Source organism: Mauremys reevesii, linkage group 8, assembly GCF_016161935.1.
Source record: "Mauremys reevesii isolate NIE-2019 linkage group 8, ASM1616193v1, whole genome shotgun sequence".
Lineage (NCBI taxonomy): Eukaryota > Metazoa > Chordata > Testudines > Geoemydidae > Mauremys > Mauremys reevesii.
Window position 1 is genome coordinate 14,504,885 of NC_052630.1, and position 24,641 is coordinate 14,529,525.

Below are 24,641 nucleotides of genomic sequence, written 5' to 3' on the forward strand. Positions count from 1 at the left end.
CGACACCATCAAAGGACCCAACCACATCAGCCACACCATCAAGGGCTCATTCACCTGCACGTCTACTAATGTGATATATGCCATCATGTGCCAGCAGTGCCCCTCTACCAGGTACATTGGCCAACCGGACAGTCCCTTCGTAAAAGAATAAATGGACACAAATTGGACATTGAGAATGCTAACATACAAAAGCCAGCAGGTGAACACTTCAATCTCCCTGGTCATTCTACAGCAGATTTAAAAGTCACTATTCTTGAACAAAAAAACTTCAGAAACAGCTTCAAAGAGAAACAGCAGAACTAAAATTAATTTGCAAATTTAACATCATTAATTTGGGCTTGAATAGGGACTGGGAGTGGCTGGCTCATTACAGAAGCAGCTTTGCCTCTCCTGGAATTAACACCTCCTCATCAATTATTGGGAGTGGACTACATCCACCCTGATTGAATTGGCCCTGTCAGCACTGGCTCTTCACTTGTGAGGTACTCCCTTCTCTTCAAGTGTCATTATCTAATGCCTGCATCTGTAACTTTCACTCCATGCATCTGAAGAAGTGGGTTTTTTACCCAGGAAAGCTTATGCCTAAATAAATCTGTTAGTCTTTAAGGTGCCACCGGACTCCTTGTTGTTTTTATAAAATTAGAATGGCAGATACTCCGTCATACTGGGGGATTGGGTTTGGTGGGCAAGGGAAGCAGACTGGGTTCGGGTCAGTGGGGGATTGGGTTTGGCTGGGTTGTGCAAAGGGAGCAGAACGGATTCAGTCACTGGGAGCGGGAGGATCGGGTTTGGCTGGGGAGTGCAAGGGGAGCAGCCCGGGTTTGGGTCAGTGGGGGATTGGGTTTGGCTGGGGAGGGGAAGGGAAGCAGACCGGGTTAAGTCAGTGGGGTATCGGGTTAGGTGGGGAAGGGAAGCAGACTGGGTTCAATCAGAGAGGGAATCGGGTTTGATAGGGAAGGGAAGCAGACTGGGTTCGGTCAGTCGGGGTTCGGGTTTGGCTGGGGAGTGCAAAGGGAGCAGACCGGTTCGGTAACTGGGAGGATTGGGTTTGGCTGGGGAGGGGAAGGGAAGCAGACCAGGTTTGGGTGTGGAGGGGGGAGAGGGCACAATCTGGGTTTGGCCGGGGGACGGCGTAGAATTCAAAGAGCCGCAAGGTGAAATGGGCGCTCTCCTCTCCAGTCCCTGGAATGCAGCAGCGGGCCAAGTGCAATTGCAACAGGGCAATGGGAGCGTGTGGCCTGCTTTGCCTTCACGAGTCCGTCCTGCGCCCGGGCTGGGGAGTTGAATGCTGGGCTCTCGCTCCGGCAGGGGGGCGTGGGGCAGGCAGGACTGTGAGGCAGAGAGTGCGCGGCCCTCACGCCAAAGCAGGGTCAGGAGGGTAGAAAGCTGGGGTGCAGGGAGGTGGGTTAAAGCAGCTTAGCTGCCCCCCCACGCAAGAGAGCCCGCAGAGCTGCCAGCCGCGGTGTCCCTCCCTTCTCTTCCCAGGGAGCAGCAGAGCCTCTGCCTGCAAATCCTGCAGCCCGCTCTCCGAGCATGCCATGCAAGCCGGCCCTGGCTGCACCCCACCGATAGCACAACTCAGCCCCAGCGGGGGTCTTACACTTCCTACCGCAAGCTGCTCCACTCTCCTTCTGGCTGCTGTGCAATCTACAAGGGAAAGGAGCTATTACTGTGTAACTGTACCTATCAACACAGCAATCAAATCAAAGGACTTAGCTGACTTTCTAAAGGCAGGAGAGCAATTCATTGGGAGCGTGGTTCTTATCATATACGTCTTCCCTCCCTACAGTAAGTGATCTGCAGCCAGTGTCTTGATTGGCGGCAGCCCTACGCGGCTGCCTAGTCTGCCTAGTGGTTGCACCGGCCCTGCTAATCGATTAAGGAGGGCTATTATCAGCAGGAGAAAAAAAACTTGTAGTGATAATCAAGATGGCTCATTTCAAACAGTTGACAAGAAGGTGTGAGTAACAGTAGGGGGGAAATTAGCATGGGGAAGTAGTTTAGTTTGTGTAATGACTCATCCACTCCCAGTCTTTATTCAAGCCTAATTTAGTGGTGTCCATTTTGCAAATTAATTCCAGTTCTCGTTGGAGTCTGTTTTTGAAGGGTTTTTTTTGTTGAATAATTGCAACTTTGAGGTCTGTAATAGAGTGACCAGGGAGGTTGAAGTGTTCTCTGACTGGTTTTTGAATGTTATAATTCTTGACATCTGATTTGTGTCCATTTATTCTTTTGCATAGAGACTGTCCGGTTTGGCAAATGTAATGACTGAGTGCCATTAGGGCTTTTCTAAGGAGATAAGCATTGCTCAGATCTTGGGGATAGCTGGCAGTTTTGAAACAGTTTCAATCTGTGGAGTATCTAAATGATTTATTCTTGGCAAAATTAGAAGGCAAGGCAACTGGTTAACAAATAGGAAGTCACAACACACACAAAAAACATCTTTCTCTTTGGAGGCCAGGGGTGCCAGAGGCTCCTACGGTGCTTAAATAAATTTGTTCGTCTCTAAGGTGCCACAAGTACTCCTGTTCTTTTTGTGGATACAGACTAACAGGGCTGCTACTCTGAATCCTACGGTTCAGGCATTGTTGACTTTTTCACCAAATGAACTGAGAACTGCAGAGGGGAAGCATTTCAACTTGAAAGAGGAATGGTGCATTTTGTAGGCAAGAGGACTCTTGAAAACACATTTCCACAAAGAAATCCTGTTTGATCAAGGTAAATTCTTTCCTTCTGTACTGTGTAGCAGGGCTCAAGCCCATGAGTGTTACTAATTTTGTGGATGTTTGCTCAGGTCTTTCTTTGTTTGCACCCTGCATAGGAGACATTCCTTATCTCTTGTGTCTGAGATTATTACTATTAGTCTTGAGGCTCTGCTGGGCTGTCCCTGCCTTCCTCTGACAGGGACCTAGGAATAGTGATTTGTGTAAATAAAATATGGCTATGAACTAATAAAGGAGATGGAGCAGGCAAACCCAGATAGTGGGGCTGCTGGAATAGGGAAACCATGCCAGAGGCTGATAGAGTGAAAACCCTAAGGGAATGGCTCTGTTCTCCATCAAACTTCTTCTAAATTACTTATTAAAATGAGTTTCCTGAGTACAGTGACAGAATATTCAGGTAAGTAGGTCAGCATTACAAAAGGCTGAATTGCCCAAATGGGGTGTGATGGTCCTCTTGGATAGCTTGGACCTTGTCCTCCATCTTCCATCATATGTGGTCATTTACATCAGCTCACAGTAATTGAGCTGTGTGTTACCCTAGCTCCAAGTGCCCTACCCTTAGGAACCCTAAACTTAGCTCCAAGTGCCTTACCCTTAGGAACCCTAATCCTAGTGTGGGAAGCCCTACTCATACGAACCCTAACCTTAGCTCCAAGTGCCCTACCCATAGGAACCCTAGCTCAAAGTGCCTGTAGTGAGTCGGTGTAGCTCCCCTCCTGTCCAGCAGAGGGAGCTCCCTCCCAGACACCCAAGTGGGCGGAGCTACCGCCACCTGTCCCCGCCCCCCCGGAAGTCAAGGGGCGGGACAGAAAGTAGAAAAGCCGGCAGCCAGAGCTCAGTCAGAGGCCAGCCACCGCCGAGAGCAGACGTGCCGGCGGGAGCTCCTGACTGGGAACCCTCCCGGGCCCGAGGCAGCTGCCCTGACTGGCCGGAGCTCCCTCGTGCCCGGTATGACGAGGAACCCCCGGAGCTTCCCCGTGACCGGTACCCAGATAGGCCGCTGGAACTCCCCCGCGCCCGGTATGAAGAGGAGCCGCCGGAGCTTCCCCGTCCCTGCTGCTACCCGGAGGAGCCGCCTGACCGCGCCGGGTCGGACTTCCCGGAGGAGCTGCCGGACCTGCCACCAAGCTCTGGTCCTGAGGAGCCTATGCAGGTAGACTGGCCTGCATCTGGTGCGACCCACGAGGTAGGCCCTGAGGGGGATATGGACAGTAGCCTGGGGGTAGCCGACCCCTGTCCGGCTACAGAAGACGAGGTCCCGATGTCAGTGTGTTGCGGTCAGGACCCCACTGACCAGCGGCAGTGACAGCTGCTGCTAGGGCCCCAGGCTGGGACACAGTGGAGTGGGCGGGCCTGTGTCCCCCCTGCCATCCCCCTCACGGGTGGCAGTTTTCCCCCTCACCCAGGTGCAAGGACCTGGGCCTATATGCCTACTATTGAACTGTTTGGCTGCTCAGCCCCTGCTTCCAAGGGCCTGAGCCTCTTGAACTGTTTGGCTGCTCAGCCCCTGCTTCCAAGGGCCTGAGCCTCTTGAACTGTTTGGCTGTTCAGCCCCTGCTTCCAATGGCCTGAGCTTGTTATACCGTTTTCTGCTACACTGCCCACGGTGACAGCGGACGCATAAGGAGTTGGTGTGGTTCCCCTCCTGCCCCAGGAGGGTCGAGCCCCGGCGCAACCGATTACAGTGCCCTACCCTTAGGAACCCTAACCCTAGGGCGGGAAGCCCTACTGCAGTGAGATGGTGTGGCTCCCCTCCAGCCCAGAGGAGGAAGAGCCCAGCTGGAGGCCAGAGTGGGCGGAGCTAGGGAGCTCTGAGCCCGCCCCTCAAAGGGTCAGGCGGCGACCCAGGACTATAAAGGCCGGCCCTCAGAGCTCAGTCAGGCCCCAGCAGCCAGAGATAGCAGACGCCCCTCAGGGAGCTCGAGACTACGAAGCTCCTGCAGCCCAGGGCAGCTGCCCAGACTGGCTGGAGCTCTCCCGGGCCCGCTACCCGGAGGAGCTGTCAGAGCTACCCTGTGCCGACTTCCCGGAGGAGTTGCCAGACCTGCCACCAAGCCCTGGCCGCGATGCGCCCATGCTCCTGGACCCTGCAGAGGCCGACGTCAGGACCCAGGTAGGCCCCGAGGGGGAGTACGGAAGTAGCCCGGGAGCAGCCGACTCCAGTCTGGCTGCAGCATTACCGGAGCCTATGTCAGTGTGTTGCAGCCAGGATCCCCACTGACTAAGCAGCGGATCGTCAGCCGCTGCTAGGGCCCCGGGCTAGGACGCAGTGGAGTGGGAGGGCCTGCATCCCCCCTGACACCCCATTCCGAGGTGGCAGACTCCCCCTCTACCTGGCCTGAGGAGGCCGAAGCCTGTTACTGTTGCTCTGCCCTGCCTAAGGGCCTGAGCTCCCTGACTCAGTATTTGTTGCCCCGCCCTGACCTAGGGCCAGGCTGTTAGCTCTTGTTACGGCTCAGACCTGCTGAAGGGTCTGAGCCTCTTGCCCCACAGGGCAGGCGACTGCCGCAAGGACTGCCGAGGGAGACCCTGGCCGAACTATTTCCCCGGACTCCCCGGTGTGTAGTGAGCCAGTGTGGCTCCTCTCCACCCCGGAGAGGGTCAAGCCCCGGTGAACATGTGTACAACTACCAATAGGAACCAAAACCCTAGCTCCAAGTGCCCTACCCATAGGAACCCTAACCCTAGCTCCAAGTGCCCTACCCATAGGAACCTAACCCTAGCTTCAAGTGTAGTACCCATAGGAACCCTAACCCTAGTGCGGGAAGCCCTACCCTTAGGAACCCGAACCTTAGCTCCAAGTGCCCTACCTTTAGGAACCCTAATCCTAGGACAGAAAGCCCTACCCATAGGAACCCTAACCCTAGCTCCAACTGCCCTACCAATAGGAACCCTAACCCTAGCTCCAAGTGTCATACCCATAGGAACCCTAACCCTAGTGCAGGAAGCCCTACACTTAGGAACCCTAACACTAGTTCCAACTGCCTTACCCTTAGGAACCCTAATGCCAGCTCCGGGTCCACTACCCATAGGAACATTGACTCTAGCTCCAGGTGCCCTACCCAAGGGAACCCTAACGCTGGGGCGGGGTGCCCTACCCTTAGGAACCCTTACCCTAGCTCCAAGTGCCCTACGCTTAGGAACCGTAACCCTAGCTCCAAGTGCCCTAACAATAGGAAACCTGACCCTAGGGCAGGAAGACCTACCCACAGAAACCCTAACCCTAGCTCAAAGTGCCCTACCCACAGGAACCCTAAGCCTAGATTCAAGTTCCCTACCCATAGGAACCCTAACCCTAGTGCGGGAAGCCCTACCCATAGGAACCCTAACCCTAGGACAGGGCGCCCTACCCATAGGAACCCTAATCCTACCTCCAAGTGCCCTACCCTTAGGAACCCTAACCCTAGGATGGGAAGCCCTACCCATAGGAACCTTAACCCTAGGTCAGAGCACCCTCCCCATAGGAATCCTCACCCTAGCTCTAAGTGCCCTACACATAGGAGCCCTAACCCTCAGGCGGGAAGCCCTACCCGTAGGAACCCTAACCCTAGCTCCGGGCGCCCTACCCGTAGGAACCCTAACCCTAGCTCCAAGCGCCCTAGCCATAGCAACCCTAGCCCTAGGGCGGCGCGCCCTAGCCATAGCAACCCTAGCCCTAGGGCGGCGCGCCCTAGCCATAGCAACCCTAGCCCTAGGCGCTAACCAAGTGCCCTAGCCTAGGCGGCACCTAGCCATAACCCCTAGCCCTAGGGTGGGGCGCCCTAGCCATAGCAACCCTAGCCCTAGGGCGGGGCGCCCTAGCCATAGGAACCCTAACCCTAGAGTGGGGCGCCCTACCCGTAGGAACCCTAACCCTAGCTTCAAGTACCCTACCCATAGGAACCCTAACCCTAGCGGCGGGGCGCCCTACCCATAGGAAACCTAACCCTAGGGCGGGGCGCCCTACCCATAGCAACTCTAACCCTAGCTCCAAGTGCCCTACCCGTAGGAACCCTAACCCTAGGGCGGGGCACCCTACCCGTAGGAACCCTAACCCTAGGGCGGGGCGCCCTACCGATAGGAACGCTAACCCTAGCTCCAAATACCCTACCCATGGGAACTCTAACCCCAGCTCCAAGCGCCCTACTCAAAGCAACCCTAACCCTAGGGCGGGGTGCCCTACCCATAGGAACCCTAACCCTAGCTCCAAGTACCCTACCCATAGCAACCCTAACCCTAGCTTCAAGTGCCATACCCATAGGAACCTTAACCCTAGGGCGGGGCGCCCTACCCGTAGGAACCCTAACCCTAGGGCGGGGCGCCCTACCCGTAGGAACCCTAACCCTAGGGCGGGGCGCCCTACCCGTAGGAACCCTAACCCTAGGGCGGGGCGCCCTACCCGTAGGAACCCTAACCCTAGGGCGGGGCGCCCTACCCGTAGGAACCCTAACCCTAGCTCCAAGTGCCCTACCCATAGCAACCCTAACCCTAGGGCGGGGCGCCCTACCCATAGGAACCCTAACCCTAGCTCCGGGTGCCCTACCCATAGGAACCCTAACCCTAGCTGAGGGGTGCCCTACCCATAGCAACCCTCACCGTAGGGCGGGGCGCCCTAACAATAGCAACCCTAACCCTAGGGCGGGGCGCCCTACCTATAGCAATCCTAATCCTAGTTCCAAGTGCCCTACCCATAGCAACCCTAACCTTAGGGCGGGGCGCCCAACCCATAGCAACCCTAACCATAGCGGCGGGGCGCCCTACCCATAGCAACCCTAACCCTAGCTGCTAGTGCCCTACCCATAGGAACCCTAACCCTAGCTCCTAGTGCCCTACCCATAGGAACCCTAACCCCAGGGCGGGGCGCCCTACCCGTAGGAACCCTAACCCTAGGGCGGGGCACCCTACCCATAGCAACCCTAACCCTAGCTCCAAGTGCCCTACCCATAGCAACCCTAACCCTAGGGCGGGGCGCCCTACCCATAGGAACCCTAACCCTAGGGCGGGGCGCCCTACCCATAGGAACCCTAACCCTACCTGAGGGGTGCCCTACCCATAGCAACCCTCACCGTAGGGCGGGGCGCCCTAACCATAGCAACCCTAACCCTAGGGCGGGGCGCCCTACCTATAGCAACCCTAACCCTAGCTCCAAGTGCCCTACCCGTACGAACTGTAACCCTAGGGCGGGTCGCCCTACCCATAGGAACCCTAACCCTAGGGTGGCGCGCCCTACCCATAGGAATCCTAACCCTAGCTCCAAGTGCCCTACCCATAGGAACCCTAAACCTAGCTCCAAGTGCCCTACCCATAGCAACTCTAACCGTAGGGCGGGGCGCCCTACCCATAGGAACCCTAACCCTAGCTCCAAGTGCCCTACCCGTAGGAACCCTAACCCTAGGGCGGGGCGCCCTACCCGTAGGAACCCTAACCCTAGGGAGGGGCGCCCTACCCATAGGAACCCTAACCCTAGCTCCGGGTGCCCTACCCATAGGAACCCTAACCCTAGCTGAGGGGTGCCCTACCCATAGCAACCCTCACCGTAGGGCGGGGCGCCCTAACAATAGCAACCCTAACCCTAGGGCGGGGCGCCCTACCTATAGCAACCCTAACCCTAGCTCCAAGTGCCCTACCCATAGGAACCCTAACCCTAGGGCGGGGCGCCCTACCCATAGGAACCCTAACCCTAGGGCGGGGCACCCTACCCATAGGAACCCTAACCCTAGCTCCGGGCGCCCAACCCATAGGAACCCTAACCCTAGCTCCAAGTGCCCTACCCATAGGAACCCTAACCCTAGGGCGGGGCGCCCTACCCATAGCAACCCTAACCCTAGCTCCAAGTGCCCTACCCATAGGAACCCTAAACCTAGGGTGGGGCGCCCTACCCATAGGAACCTTAACCTCAGGCGGGGCACCCTACCCATAGGAACCTTAACCCTAGGGCGGGGCGCCCTACCTATAGCAACCCTAACCCTAGCTCCAAGTGCCCTACCCATAGCAACCCTAACCTTAGGGTGGGGCGCTCTACCCATAGCAACCCTAACCATAGCGGCGGGGCGCCCTACCTATAGGAACCCTAACCCTAGCGGCGGGGCGCCCTACCTATAGGAACCCTAACCCTAGGGAGGGGCGCCCTACCCATAGCAACCCTAACCCTAGCTCCAAGTGCCCTACCCATAGCAACCCTAACCCTAGGGTGGGGTGCCCAACCCATAGGAACCCTAACCCTAGGGTGGGGTGCCCAACCCATAGGAACCCTAACCCTAGAGCGGGGCGCCCTACCCATAGGAACCCTAACCCTAGCTCCAAGCGCTCTACCCATAGGAACCCTAACCCTAGGGCGGGTTGCACTACCCATAGCAACCCTAACCCTAGCTCCAAGTGCCCTACCCATAGGAACCCTAACCCTAGGGTGGGGTGCCCTACCTGTACGAACCCTAACCCTAGGGCGGGGCGCCCTACCCGTACGAACCCTAACCCTAACCCTAGGGTGGGGTGCCCAACCCATAGGAACACTAACCCTAGGGCCGGGCGCCCTACCCATAGGAACCCTAACCCTAGGGCCGGGCGCCCTACCTATAGGAACCCTAACCTTAGGGCGGGAAGCCCTAGCCATAGCAACCCTAACCCTAGCTCCAAGTGCCCTGTCTTTAGGAACTCTAACCGTAGCTCCAAGTGCCCTAACCTTAGGAACTCTAATCCTTGGGCAGGGCGCCCTACCCATAGGAACCCTAAAACTAGCTCCAGGTTCCCTACCCATAGGAACCCGAACCCTAACCCTAGCTCCAAGTGCCCTACCCTTAGGAACCCTAATCCTAGGGCGGGAACCCCTACCCATAGGAACCCTAACCCTAGCTCCAAGTGCCCTACCCTTAGGAACCCTAATCCTAGGGCGGGAACCCCTACCCATAGGAACTGTAACCCTAGCTCCAAGTGCCTTACCTATAGGAACCCTAACCCTACGGTGGGGTGCCCTACCCATAGTCATATCTACACCTTGCCCTTTCCTCCACCATCCTGCTCTATTCTAATTTGCCTTGCACTGTGCACCCTGCACCCCTCCTGCACCGCAACTCCCTGCCCCAGCCCTGAGCCACCTCCCGTACCCCAAATCCCTCATCCACAGCCCCACCCCGACAGAGCCTGCATCCCCAGCTGGAGCCCTCACCCCATTCTGCACCCCGATCCCCTCATTTCTGGATCCATCCCAGAGCCTTCACCCCCAGCCCAGAGCCTGTATCCCCTCCCACACCCCAACTCCCACCTCAGCCTGGAGCCGCCTCCCACACTCTGAACCCCACAGCTCCACCGCTATGCCCAGCACCCCCCTACGTAGAGACCTTCCCCATGCACCCCCTATAAAGACTACATGGTGCCCTGCATACCACCATCCCCCTGCCAACAGATCCCCACCCACTGCCCAATGCCCCCACAAGCCCACCACCACAACTGCACATAGACCTCCCTCACTGCCCCACTAACCAGCACCCCCCCATCCCTGTGCCCAGTGCCCCAAAACACACAAACCTCTCCCACCCCCACTCCCTCACTGCCCAAGAGACCCACTTCCCCATCCCCTGCCTCCCGGCCGCACTCACTGGCCCTGCTGGGAGGAGACTGTGTCCACCGGGCTAAGCTGTCAGCATGGCTGGGGACAGTCCCGGAGCGGGTATTGCTCTGGCCCCCTGGGAACAGCACAATCAGACAGGCAGGAGTGGGAGCGGGGCCTGCCCAAGCCAGGCTCCCTCAGGACTCATTTGCCTGGCGGGGCCTGGATGAGCTTCCTGTGTTGCCCCTCTCACCCCACTGGCCAAGACCAGACCAGCCTCTGCACCAGTCCCAGGTGGCTTGGCCCCGGGGAGGAAGGCGGGGCCCCACAGGTAGTGAGTAGCAGAGACTGCTCAGAGCTATGCTGGGGAGTGGGGCAGACCCCTGGGATGCAATCCCCCCAGAGCCCACCCGCCAGCAGCCGTGCCCAGCCTGCATGGTGGAGGCCGGCTGTAGGGCAGCGAGCCCCCTACAGGTGAGCTGGGAGCAGCTAGTGAAGCGCTCACAAGGCCTGGGCGCTGGACTGCCCTGGGTGAGGGGTCAGACCTGGCTATGTGGATGGGTTAGACGGGTCCGTAATGGGCCCCTTCTCAGTGTGGGCCTGGTGCCATAGTGCCATTGTAAACCCAGTACTGACCCTTTAAACTTAACAGATACACCACAAGGAAAGAACTGAAATAACTGCATAGGACAAAAATAACTGATGTGAGAATGATCTAATGTTATTAATATGTAGGTATATATTATCAATACGTACAAACATACCAGCCTATGGAGTAAGTGTACCCTGACATTTTGTGGATGAGGAAACCAAGTTTGGACATTGTCAGGGTTCCCTCCCCACTCTGAACTTTAGGGTACAGATGTGGGGACCCGCATGAAAGACCCCTTAAGCTTAGCTTAGGTTAACAGTACGCTGCCACCACCAAGCGTTAACCAAATATTTAGGGAGAGCCACTTGGAACTCTGCCTTCCCCCAAATATCTCCCAAGTCCCTAACCCCCTTTTTCTGCGCTGCTTGAGAATAATCCTCCCCAAACCCCTATACCCCTTTCCCTGAGAAGGCTTGAGAATATCCCCTCACCACTTAGTCCTGGTGAACACAGATCCAAACCCTTGGACCGTAAAACAATGAAGAATTAATCAGGTTCTTAAAAGAAGAATTTTAATTCAAGAAAAAAGGTGAAAGGAGTACCTCTGTAAGTTTAGAATGAAAGATTATCTCACAGACAATCAGATTCAAAACACAGAGGGTTTCCCTCTGGGCAAAACTTTAAAGTTACACAAAGAACCCAAATTTATCCTCCCTCTTATTTGCAAAAGAACTCACAAACAAGAAAATAAAAGTAATCTAATACATTCCTTCTCTAAATACTCACTACCCTATGGGATGGCTCCTTCTTTCTCTGTCTCCGGCAAAAGCACACACACAGCACAGACAAAAGACTTTTTCCCCTTCCAGATTTTAAAGTATCTTGTCCCCTTATTGGTTCTTCTGGTCAGATGTCAGCTAGGTTATGGGAGCTTCTTAACCCTTTACAGGTAAAAGAGGAATTAGCCCATAACTGTATGTTTATGACATAAAAGGAGGCCCTGAGTGCTCAAGCTCTATAAGAGGGGTGACCCACCATTCCAAGGAAGCTTCTGAGCTTCTAAGTTCCAGTTTTCCTAAGCTTCTGAGTTCCAAAGCTACTACATTTCTAAGCTTTAGTGTTTTTAAGTTTTGAGCTTCAAGTTTCAGGCTTCTTTGTTTATGAGTCTATTAGTCTGTTAGTTCTTAACCTCCCACTCAAGAATTAAAGAACCTGCACCTAAACTCTTTTGGCATTCCAGAATCACAGCTGGTCCTTTGTCTCTTATCGCGTCATCAAGGAGGGGTGTGAGTATATTAATCAAAGCTTTACAGTATATAATATCACATGTATCTAGTCTAGAACAATATTACTGCACTTGTAACTCTAATTAATTATTTTATAATTTGATTACTATTTGATTATAATTCCATTTATCTCAATAAAAGTCTTTAAGGCTATATTTGTCTTAGTGTGAGCATCCTGTCATACCCCCGAGGGTCCTTTGCAAACTCTGTGTAGTCTGATTCTGGGACAAGAACCTTATTATCTTCTGATTTGATGAATTGACGAGCCTATAACCCATACTATCCAAATTAATAACATTAACCTCCTAAAATCAGGCAACAACAGAGGCTTGTGATGGGCCCTACTCTGGGCCTAAAGAGGTTGTTGACTAGTATATGCTGACTAACATATAAATATAAATCATATTAATAATAGGTATTAGCCTCACAATATGTCTATTACTATGCATTAAGAACCAATAACATTAAGCACAAATATTGTAACAGTGATATAGCCTCAACTGGCCTATACCATAATCCTATTCACTTGTGCTAAGTATCCCATAACACCTTGCATTTGCTGAAGTGAACATTTGGCATAAACAGATAGGAAACCTGTCAAATTCAAGATACATTTGTTCTCTGTCTTAGTACAAGCCAGGGAAGTATCTTCATGGGTCAGTACCTGGAATGCTAGTATCCAAAACAAAGATAACCAAGGAACAGAACAACAAGCTAGGGAACTGGAACAAACTGATGGACTGGATTTTAGAGCCATGTAATGAGATGTGTAATTTGTAAATTCATATAAATACCAACTGAAATGTGTAACTTGGGGAGCACACCTTCTGTGTAAAGTGCATGTAATATGGCTGCACAGGACTGCTCTTTGGAGGCTGGTATTGTATAGAACTTTTTGCCCTGTACCATAACAATAAACCTGACTGACATTGGTAATTTGGTCTCACCCTGGTACACTTCCAGTGTCAGACCTGGAGGGAGGAGTTAAAAGGACTGAACAGTGGCTTAGTTAGGGCCTGATTAGGAAGGAGAGCAGCTCTCTGGCTCAGGGAGTTGCATAGGACTTCTGGCAGACAGAGCTTCTGCAACAGGGAGCCCAAGGCAGTTGGGAAAGAAAGCATCAGGCAGTGAGTCAGCCCAGGATTCTGTGCTCTGGTGGGTTTTTTAAGGTTTGTATAGCAGTGGTTCTTAACCAGGGGTATATGGATCCCAGGGTACAGGTATTCCAGGAGGTACATCAACTCATCTAGATATTTGCCTAGTTTTACAACCGGCTACATAAAAAGAACTAGTGAAGTCAGCATAAACGAAAATTTCATCCAGACAATGACTTGTTTATACTGCTCTATAGTATATAGAGCAGTAGAACATTTGTAAGTAGAACATTTATATTCCAATCAATTTATTTTGTAATATATGGTAAAAATGAGACAGTACGCAATATTTCAGTAATAATGTGCTGTGACACTTTTGTATTTCTAGGTCTGATTTTGTAAGCAAGTAGTTTTTAAGTGAGGCAAAACGGGGGGTATGCAAGACAAATCTGTACCTGACAGGGGGACAGTAGTCTGGAAAGGTTAGAGTCACTGTTGTATGTGGCTAAGGAAGGTTAGTACTATACACTCTAATGGCAAAGTGCTGCTCTCTGATCTGGATATCCAGTCTCCTGACTTCTGTTTCACATCCATGCACAGAATGTGCACAGGCAAGAAGAGCTGAACTCTGCTGTGTGCATCTGAGAGTAGAATTTGGCCCTTAGGATTTTTGTAAATACACTGAGGTTACTTTACTTCTCTCAGACCACTGTCAACTCCAGCTGTTCAGAAAGTGCTGAGAATATATGGTAAAAACAAACATGTGGGTGGGGAAAAGGGCACAGGGACTTGGTGCACTTGTATTTCACTGATGTACACCCATTTGTGGTCAATCCCACATCTGCCAAGTGTCCTGAGATATGTGTTGGAGGAAACTGTGCTATCTCTGAGTCTGTCCTTCAGAGGTGTCACTAACAGATTGTACCATTACAGCTCCACCGCGGTCATTGCCGAAGAAAATGGCGCCCCCCCAAATCCTAGCACCCTAGGCAACCACCTAGGTCGCCTAAATGGTTGCACCGGCCCTGCTCCTCATCAATTATTGGGAGTGGACTACATCCACCCTGATCGAATTGGCCCTGTCAACACTGGTTCTTCACTTGTGAGGTAACTCCCTTCTCTTCGTGTGTCATTATATAATGCCTGCATCTGTAACTTTCACTCCATGCATCTGAAGAAGTGGGTTTTTTACCCAGGAAAGCTTATGCCTAAATAAATCTGTTAGTCTTTAAGGTGCCACAGGACTCCTTGTTGTTTTTATAAAACTAGATACTGATACTCCGTCATACTGGGGGATTGGGTTTGGTGGGGAAGGGAAGCAGACTGGGTTTGGGTCAGTGGGGGATTGGGTTTGGCTGGGTTGTGCAAGGGGAGCAGACCGGATTCAGTCACTGGGAGCGGGAGGATTGGGTTTGGCTGGGGAGGGGAAGGGAAGCAGACCAGGGACGGTCACTGGGAGCATCGGGTTTGGCTGGGAGTGCAAGGGGAGCAGACCGGGTTCAGTCAGTGACAGTGACAGTTTAAGTTTGGCCGGGAATTGGGTTTGATAGGGAAGGGAAGCAGACCGGGTTTGGTCAGTGAGGGTTTGGGTTTGGCTGGGGAGTGCAAGGGGAGCACTGGGTTGGGGTCAGTGGGGGATTGGGTTTGACTGGGGAGCAGAAGGGGAGCAGACCAGTTCGGTAACTGGGAGGATCGGGTTTGGCTGGGGAGGGGAAGGGAAGCAGACTGGGTTTGGGTGTGGAGGGGGGAGAAGGCGCAATCTGGGCTTGGCTGGGAAGTGGCGGGCGGGGTAGGATTCAAAGAGCCGCAAGGTGAAATGGGCGCTCTCCTCTCCAGTCCCTGGCATGCAGCAGTGGGCCAAGTGCAATTGCAACAGGGCAATGGGAGCGTGTCGCCTGCTTTGCCTTCACGAGTCCGTCCTGCGCCCGGGCTGGGGAGTTGAATGCTGGGCTCTCGCTCCGGCAGGGGGGCGTGGGGCAGGCAGGACTGTGAGGCAGAGAGTGTGTGGCCCTCACGCCAAAGCAGAGTCGGGAGGGTAGAAAGCTGGGGTGCAGGGAGGTGGGTTAAAGCGGCTTAGCCGCCCGCCCACGCAAGAGAGCCCGCAGAGCTGCCAGCCACGGCGTCCCTCCCTTCTCTTCCCAGGGAGCAGCAGAGCCCCTGCCTGCAAATCCTGCAGCCCGCTCTCCGAGCATGCCATGCAAGCCGGCCCTGGCTGCACCACACTGACAGCACAGCTCAGCCCCAGCGGGGGTCTTACACTTCCCACCACAAGCTGCTCCACTCTCCTTCTGGCTGCTGTGCAATCTACAAGGGAAAGGAGCTATTAATGTGTAACTGTACCTATCAACACAGCAATCAAATCCAAGGACTTCGCTGACTTTCTAAAGGCAGGAGAGCAATTCATTGGGAGCGTGGTTCTTATCATATACGTCTTCCCTCCCTACAGTCTGTGATCTGCAGCCAGTGTCTTGATTGGCGGCAGCGCCCCCAAATCTTGGTGTCCTAGGTGGCTGCCTAGTCTGCCTAGTGGTTGCACTGGCCCTGATTCAGTGGTCAAAAGAAGATCCTAGCATTTAAATGAATTGTAAACATGGGATATCTTGGTATTCATCTCTCTTTGGAATGTACTGTGAATGGTGGAGGAACAAGTGTGACATGCTATACCTTGGGGAAGGGTACTGTAACCCCCATATTCCGCATTTTCATATAATCGTGATCTTACATATAAAGCATGCCTTGTAAGGTATCAGGTGAAAGGTTATGATCTGCTGAAAGTCATTTCTCTATCCATATATATGTATCATTAATGCATATGAAGTTTATGAGAATTGTGTTGTACGGTTGTCACTAAAACTTGCTGTAAGTTGGGGAATCAGCCAGATATTAGCTCCCCAGAGGCAACAGCAAGGAAAGTAACCAACGCCTGGGCGGGATGTCAAACAACCCATCAACAGCCATTGTCCTGCAAGGGAGCTACAATGCAATGACTCACCTGCATGAGGCCATACCAGGGGAATTGCTCAACCTTGCTTGGAGACACTCAGCAATGCCCCCCAGACATGCTTGGACTTGTGCTCCCCAAGCACATGACTGAGGGTATAAAACAGACAGAGTGGACACATACTAGGCCCGTCTCTTGCCCCCACATTCGCTGCAAGCAGCTAAGACACTGAAGCCTGGTCTACACTGGGGAGGCTGGGGGGGGGGGGAGATCGATCTAATATGTGAATAAGATAGCTGATGTCGATGTACTTAAACCTACTCACCAAGGTGTCTTCACTGCAGTAAATCAACTGCTGCCGCTTCCCCGTCGACTCTGTCTGTGCCTTTTGCGGCGCAGGAGTACAGGAGTCGATGGGAGAGGGCTCAGGGATCGATTTATCGCGTCTAGACTAGACGCGATAAATCGACCCCCTCCCCCCCACTGGATTGATCGCTGCCCACCAATGCGGCGGGTAGTGTAGACATACCCTAAGAAGAAGAGAAGACTCCAACACAGGAGATTGGCCCAGGCTTAAGGAACAAACCTGTATATTAAGGACTGCAATATCCAGGGGGGTGAGAAAACCTGCTTAATCTAGATCTTGCCCAGCCTAATAGGATTGAGAGTTTAGACTGCGTGCTTGTATTTTCTTTTCTTTTGGTAACCACTCTGACTTTTTGCCTATCTCTTAAAAATCTACCTTTTATAGTCAATACATTTGTTCAATTGTTTATCTTTACCTGTGAGTTTGTATGAAGTGTGGGGCAAATCTGCTCAGGTTGGCAAAGGTTGGTGTATGTCCATTTTCCATGTTGAAGTGGTGAACCAATTAGTAAATTTGCACTGCCCATCATGAGCAGTGTAAGATGGTATATTCCTGGGGTACAGTGCTGGGAACTGGGGGGATTTGGCTGGTGCCTTTCTCTGTGTGATTGATGAGTGGCTCTGCAATTCATGCAATATAGCTGGGTGTGGGGCTCCACATGCCGTTGTGCTGAGTGATCACAGCTCCTGGAGAGATTGCTGCTGGTCACTAGCAAGGCATTGTGAGAGACAGCCCAGGGGGATCCCATCACAACAAGCAAATTGCCTTATATTAATTCTATAGCTAAGTACAGGCAATGGACCTCCTTCAAAGTCATGCTAATTACCTTTTGAAGTCCAACATGTCAAAAGACATGAAATTGTATAAAAGATCCTTGGGTCCTGATTCTGTCATCTCAGGTCGGCTTAGGCTTCCTCAGGCCTTGGCTACACTGGCGCTTTACAGCGCTGCAACTTTCTCGCTCAGGGGTGTGAAAAAACACCCCCCTGAGCGCAGCATGTTACAGCACTGTAAAGCGCCAGTGTAAACAGTGCCCCAGCGCTGGGAGCGCGGCTCCCAGCTCTGTAAGCTAATCCCCATGGGGAGATGGAGTACCTGCAGCGCTGGGAGAGCTCTCTCCCAGCGCTGGCGCTGCGACCACACTCGCACTTCAAAGCGCTGCCGTGGGAGCGCTCCCGCGGCAGCACTGTACCGCTGCAAGTGTAGCCATACCCTCAGAGGAAGTTTGAGTCACAAGACTGAGGTCCCAGTTATGCTGGTACGCCCTGAATATGAGATTTGGACATTGGATTAGAGCGTGCGGGGTCGGTCGATGCTACGCCCGGCTCATGAGACAGCTCATGGTGTCCGACACCATCAGGTGGTCCAGAGACATTTATACCAAACACATCACCGGACACCGCCAATACCACACCGAGTAACGGAGACCGCCGACCAGGGAAATCACCCACTCCCTTCCCTGACGGACCAAGGGATGCACCCCACCCATGTACTTATCCGCTCCACCAATACAGACTTGGACTCCTTATTCATTCCATGGGTGGCGTACCCAAGCCCACTTATCCACTCTTGCACCCTAATCTGGGTCTATGACGGTTATGCGATATGTATGTATCTTTTCATCCTTGCAAACGATATCTGTAACACCCCATAACCCAAGCCTGACCCCAGATGTACATTACCTTCCCTCTCAACCTGTGTATATTTCATTTCAAACATTCATTTTAATAAAATTTTTATTTCTGAAAGAACTCTTTACAACTACGAAGCTCACCATCTATGCTATGAATCTGAACCTCAATGAATCAAACTCATATCTGTATATATATTGATCTTTTAACCATACTCTCTTTTGTTTTTTAATAAAGTTTAGTTTAGTTAATAAGAATTGGCTGTAGCGTGTATTTGGGTAATATCTGAAACATTCATTAACCTGGGAGGTAATGTATCCGATCCTTTGAGATTGGTGGAACCTTTTCTTTTGTATGACAGAAATTTTCATCATATTTGATGTGGGTACTTGGATGGAGGTCTGAGGCTGGATCACTTTAAAGGAACTGTGTTGTTTGGACTTCTGAGTAACCAGTAAGGTAATAAAGAAGCTGTTTTATGTTGACTTGGTAAATCTAAGTATTGGACTATCCACCAGCTTCTTGGGGATTGTCTGCCACATTCTTTGCAGTTCACCCTAGTTGAGTGACCACAGCTGGCTCCCCACTAGGATCCCGGTCACAGTTCTAACTTTTTTCAAAGTCTCTTTGACTCTGTTTAGCCCTGGTGGCATTTTTGGTCCTTCTAATGTTTTTTTGATTTGATGTATACATTTAGTTTGAGCCTCTATTATGGTGTTTTAAATACTCTCCATGCATTTTGCAGGTATTTCACCTTTGCGAGTGTTCTTTTTAATTAGCTTCCTCATTTTAGTGTAGTTCCCTTTTGAAGTTAAATGCTGCTGTGGTGGGTTTCTTTGGCATTTTCCCCTCATAAGAATGTTAAATATGGTCGCTTGTACTGTGCAGTTTATCTGTCTTCAGCTCTTGGACCAGAGCCTGTGTTCCGCTTAGGACTAAATCAAAAATTGCCTCCCCTTATGGGTTTCAGGACAAGCTGCTCCAAGAAGCAGTCATTAATGGGGTTTAGAAATTTTATTTCTGCATCCCATCCTGAGGTGACATGTATCCAGTCAATGAGGGTAGTTGAAATCCTCCATTATTAAAGTATTTTCTGCCTTAGTAGCCTCTGTAATCTCCCTGAGCATTTCACAATCACCGCCATCATCCTGGTGATGTGGATGGTAGTATATTCCTACTGCTATACTGTTTTTGTTTGAGCACGGAATTTCTATCCATAGAGCTTCTATGGTACAGTTTGTTTCATTTAAGGTTTTTACTTTATTTGACTCTGTTTTCTTTCACATATAGTGCCACTCCCCCACAAGCACATACTACTCTGTCATTCCTATATATATTGTACCCTGGTGTTATCACATCCCATCGATTATTCTCATTCCACAATGCCCATCCTCATTTAATGCCAGGCCCTCTAGCTTACCCATCTTAGTATTTAGACTTCTAGCATTTCTATATAAGCACTTCTACGTTTTGTCAATATTCAGTTGGTTGCCTACATGTGTTAGGTTTAAATGGGACTCTTTTTCATTTGACTTCCTCACTAGCTCCTCCACAGAGCATTGCCCCATGCCTCCGGTCTGCCTGAGCACCCTGAGAGAAAGGCAGGCCAGACTATAAACAATTACCTCAAGACACTTTCTGGTCGTTACCCAGAGGACACTGAGCCTGACTGCAGCTTGCCCAAGGCCACTTGAAGGAAGAGAGGCCAGTGGCTCATTTGGGACTTGTTTGTTTCTTTTCTTCCCTGCCTTCACCTTTCTGTTTTTGTTTCCTCTGAACCCCAATGGAGTAAGCTCAAGGAACTCAGCCAGAGCTCAGAGTTCCCATTCTGTGGTCAGAGAGGCTAACCACCCCAACCTGGATGACGAGATTCTGCCCTTCAGAGAGTATATTACCCCATCTATCCCATAGAGGTGCTGCAGAGGGGCTAGGCCCTTGACAAGGGCAGAAAGGATCGCCTTCTGGTTAAGGCAAAGGAGCAGGAGATGAACTGGGCTGAGTTTGTGGCATCTGTAAAGTAGGGCTGAGGATAAGAGAGGATGTGGAGGTGGTTGCAAAGCTAAATTAAAGGGATGTTTGCAGAGAGAGCTGAGATCAGAGGCACAGAACTATATAAGTGCAAAGCACTATAAATAAAAACAGCCACTGACCTTATAAAAATTCAGCACAGATTTTTTTAATCTATTTAAGGGGAAATGAAATCTAAGCTCCTCCTCAAAGCTCTCACAGAACTCCAGTACTGTTTGCACTGTCTGTGGCTATTGCCACTGCATGCCAGACCAGCACTTCCAGCTTCACTTTCTCTTCCTGGCCTTAGGGGAGGCAGAGAGAGCGAGTCTCCTATACACCTTTGATATCTTGCTGTGACAATCTGAAGGATTTGAGCTTTCATAAACAATTCCGAGGAGCTTTTAAAGATGTCACTGACTGGCACATGGCAAATCCCCCTACAATGGAGAGGCTTTAGAAACAGCCTTAAAGTGAATCCAGATGGAGGGACCTTGCCTTCTTCTCCAGGAGGCAGCCTTGTGAAACCAGGATAATCTGTGCAGGGGCATCAGCATCGTCTGCAGTTGCAGGAGTGGGTTCCGCCTACTTCTGGCCGAGCTGTAAGGATGCTCCCACTAAGTCCTGCCTCCCAAAGTACCCAGTCAGAGGAGCAGTTTTGTTGCCTTTGCAATGCAGCTGCTGGAAGACAGCATCAACCCCATATCCTGGGGGAAGTGGAAGTACAGAGACCATGGGATCCCCTTACAGCAGTTGTACCCACAGCCCACCCCTTCCCCTACCCCAGTGGTGTCTCCCCCTCAGCCTTCCCTAGAGGACTCCCTTCACCCCCACCCCCTGCACCTCCCACTCTGCCCGCCCTAGAGGCAGTGTTTAATTTCAAATGAAAAAAAGTGTGGCAGCTCAAGCAACTTTTTCATTGTCCCCATAACTGAAGCAGCATGCCCAGAGGTGCTGGGGCTACAAACTGCCAAGCCCAGCGGTGCCGGGGCTAGGAACCGCCACGCCTAGAGGTGCACAAATTAAGTGCTGCCTAAAGGGTTCCCCCGCTGCCTGCCTTAGAGGGGTCCCCCACCTAGGGTGACCAGACAGCAAGTGTGAAAAATCCGGACGGGGGTGCGGGGTGGGGTAATAGGAGCTTATATAAAAAAAAGACCCCAAAATCAGGACTGTCCCTATAAAATCAGGACATCTGGTCACTCTACTGCCACCCCGGCTGCCTCTCTGGCCTCTCCAGGGCCCCTTGCTTGGCTTCCCCCCATTTCCATGCCCCGGGGGTGGGAGGGGAGGACACAGGAGGAGGCGGAGAAAGCGCCCATGTGCGAGGGGCCGGGGGAGGCGGCGGGAGGGCGATGGCTCCGGGCAGCGCGTTATCCAGGGCGAGGCGGTGCCCGAGCCGCGGCCGCACGGGAGAGGAGGAGCCAGCCGGGGAGACCCCACCTCCGCAGAGGTGACAGGCGAGGCCGGATGCGGAGGGCGCCGCGCCTCATGTCCAGACGGTGCCGCGCGTGCAGGGAGCGGAGCTGCCCGGGGACGCTCTGCCCGCGCCCGCCGCCGGCATGCGGGACTACGACGAGCTGATCTCCTTCCTGGGCGAGTGGGGCCCCTTCCAGCGCCTCATCTTCTTCCTGCTCAGCGCCAGCATCATCCCCAATGGCTTCAACGGCATGTCCGCCGTCTTCCTGGCCGGCACCCCCGAGCACCGCTGCCGGCTGCCCCCCAGCGCCAACCTGAGCCGCGAGTGGCTCAACGCCAGCATCCCCCGCGAGCTGCAGGGCGGCCGGGAGGGGCCCAGCAGGTGCCGCCGCTACCGCCTGGAGTCGCTGGCCAATTTCTCCGCGCTGGGGCTGCAGCCCGGCAGGGACGTGGACCTGAGTCAGCTGGAGCAGGAGAAGTGCCTGGACGGCTGGGAGTACAGCCGGGAGCTCTACCTCTCCACCATCGTCACCGAGGTGCGCCCGGGCGGGGATGGGGGGGCTGGAGCCGGGGACGTGGGCGCTGTGCCCATGTGGTGTAACGCGCTTTCCTAAGGCAGCTGATGCGCCGCTCTGCATCCGCTCTCCTGCCCCGCAGCCCTGCCCGCCTTCCCGGCCGGGTCTCTCCCCGCCAGGTTGGTTTGGGCGGTGTGCGATCCCAGCCCAGCGCCCTCGCTCTGCCGCCAGCGGGAAAACGGGCTTCAGCATCCATGGGGTTGCGCCTGCCAGCGCCATTGTTTTCAGCGGTGAGTTTAAAATCTGGTGCAAGGGATCTCCTGCCCTTCCACGGCCTTGGACACGTGCAGACACTGGGTGTGTGTATATGTGGGTGGGGGAGTGGGAGGGAGAGCAACACACACACACACACCCACCCCCAACAGCAGTGACGCCAGGGGAGTTGCTAGGGGGCGGCACGGAGATCCGCAGCGTGCAAACTGCTGCCAACTTCCTTCCTTCCCCATCCCCAGGCGGCACTGTGCTGATTTGTGGTCTGTAGTCAATGATCATGGTTGATTGACATTTCAATGCCTTTTATTTCAATTAAAATGCACGCCCTAGAGTTTTGTTCTACAACAGAAGGAGCGTGAGCAGTGTTGTGTAGAATCCTAGCCTTGCAATAGTTAAAGGTGTCAAGTATCAGAGGGGTAGCCCTGTTAGTCTGGATCTGTAAAAAGCAACAAAGAGGCCTGTGGCACCTTGTAGACTAGCAGAGGTATTGGAGCATAAGCTTTCCTGGGTGAATACCCACTTCGTCAGACCTCTGTTAGTCTATAGGGTGCCACAGGACTCCTTGGTGATCCTTAAAGGGGTGTTTTCATTTAAAAAAAAAGTTTTCTTCTTCCTCCTCAGGATTTTATAACTTGGTCCCAAAATATTAGTTTGGAGCTAAAATTGGGCCTTATGGGATTACAGTCTAGAGTAAAGCCAGACATAATGGTCTTCAGTTACCCAAACACAGACTGTTTTGAAGATCCTATCAGGACTTGGTTTGGAATAAAACATAATATAATAATCTCGACGCCACAAGCAATTGTTTCTTGGAACAGGCGATTCTGGAGGCTTCTTTTGATTATTCAGTCCTATTATTAGTCCTGAGTGAAATACTCTGAAAGCATTTTAATTGTCTTCTTTCCCTTCCTCCAGCCAAATCACCCCTTTCGCTGCCTTAAACTTCAGCAGATAAAACAGAAATCTAGGGTGAAATCCTGTTCCCGTAGAAGTCAATGAGACTTTTGCTAATGGCTTCAATAGGGCCAGGATTTCATTTCATTGTTCACTGAATACTATGACTCATAAACAAATCTTATGACATTGGCTCTTGAGAAACCTTATGAAACCTTTTTCCTATGTATCAGGGGTAGCCGTGTTAGTCTGGTTCTGTAGAAGCAGCAAAGAATCCTGTGGCACCTTATAGACTAACAGACGCTTTGCAGCATGAGCTTTCGTGGGTGAATACCCACTTCTTCGGATGCAAGAAGTGGGTATTCACTATTTTCCTATGGATTGTCATAAATTGTTTTTCGTGGAAAACAAAAAGCAGCTAGGAATGGAATATTCAGAGCTTCTAGTGTAGAAGAGAGAAGTTTATGTTGGCTCTTATGTTTTAACCCACTTCAGCAGACTATACTTTGGAGCTACCATGATATGAGGATGACACAGAGTGGGCTATGGAGACTCATGCTAATAGGTGTTGTAGGTGCTTAAAGAAACCCTGTCAACTTGAAAATCACACTTGCCTCAAAAATTTATACCCATTATGGTTATGAATAAGACCAGACCTCTGTGGCCACATGGTGCCCCTTTGATTTCTATATGGCTTTACATCAGGGACGGGCAAACTTTTTGACCTAAGGGCCACATCAGGTTTCCGAAATTGTATGGAGGGCTGGTTGGTGGAGGCTGTGCCTCCCCAAACAGCCAGGCGTGGCCTGGCCTCTTCCCCCTACCCTGCTTCTCGCCCCAGATGACTCCCCTGGGACTCCTGCCTCATCCACCCCTCCCTGTCCCCTGACTGCCCCTGGACTCCCCACCCCATCCAACCCCTCCTCTCATTCCTGATGTGCACCCCCCCCCCCGGGACTCCTGCCCCATCCAACCCACCCCCTCCTTCCTGGCTGCCCCGGAACCCGTGCACCCATTCAACCCCCCTGTTCCCCATCCTCTCACTGCCCCAACCTCTATCCACACCCCCGCCCCATGACCACCACCCCGAACTCCCCTGCCCTCCATCCAACCCCCGCTGCTCCCTACCCCCTTACCGTGCTCCCAAGCACTGGTGGCACTGCAGCTGCGCCACCCGGCTGGAGCCAGCCATGCCACTGTGCAGCACAGAGACCGGGTCAGGCCGCGGCTCTGCAGCTGCGCTGCCTGGCAGGAGCTCACAGCCCCGCCACCCAGAGCGTTGCACAGGCAGTGCAGTGAGTTGAGGTTGTGGGGGAGGGGGAACAGCAGGGGCTGGGCGGGGGGCTAGCCTCTCAGGCCAGGAGCTCAGGGGCTGGGCAA

General features: G+C 52.6%; 1 protein-coding gene and 1 long non-coding RNA gene across 3 annotated transcripts in view; both read left to right on the forward strand.

The window, feature by feature from the left end:
• Window positions 1-2,677: 2,677 nt before the first annotated feature.
• On the forward strand, window positions 2,678-12,928 carry LOC120369976. Its single transcript, XR_005583538.1, has 3 exons — window positions 2,678-2,718; window positions 12,078-12,123; window positions 12,754-12,928. It is a non-coding gene; the product is annotated as an uncharacterized LOC120369976 (long non-coding RNA).
• Window positions 12,929-21,625: 8,697 nt separating this feature from the next.
• Window positions 21,626-24,641, forward strand: part of SLC22A4 (solute carrier family 22 member 4) — a 58,790-nt gene continuing 55,774 nt past the window's right edge. For both annotated transcript variants that reach the window (XM_039483882.1, XM_039483883.1), the window contains exon 1: window positions 21,626-22,115. In XM_039483882.1, the coding sequence (XP_039339816.1) occupies window positions 21,723-22,115 (393 nt within the window). In that variant the 5' untranslated portion in view covers window positions 21,626-21,722. The remainder of the gene's footprint in view (window positions 22,116-24,641) is intronic.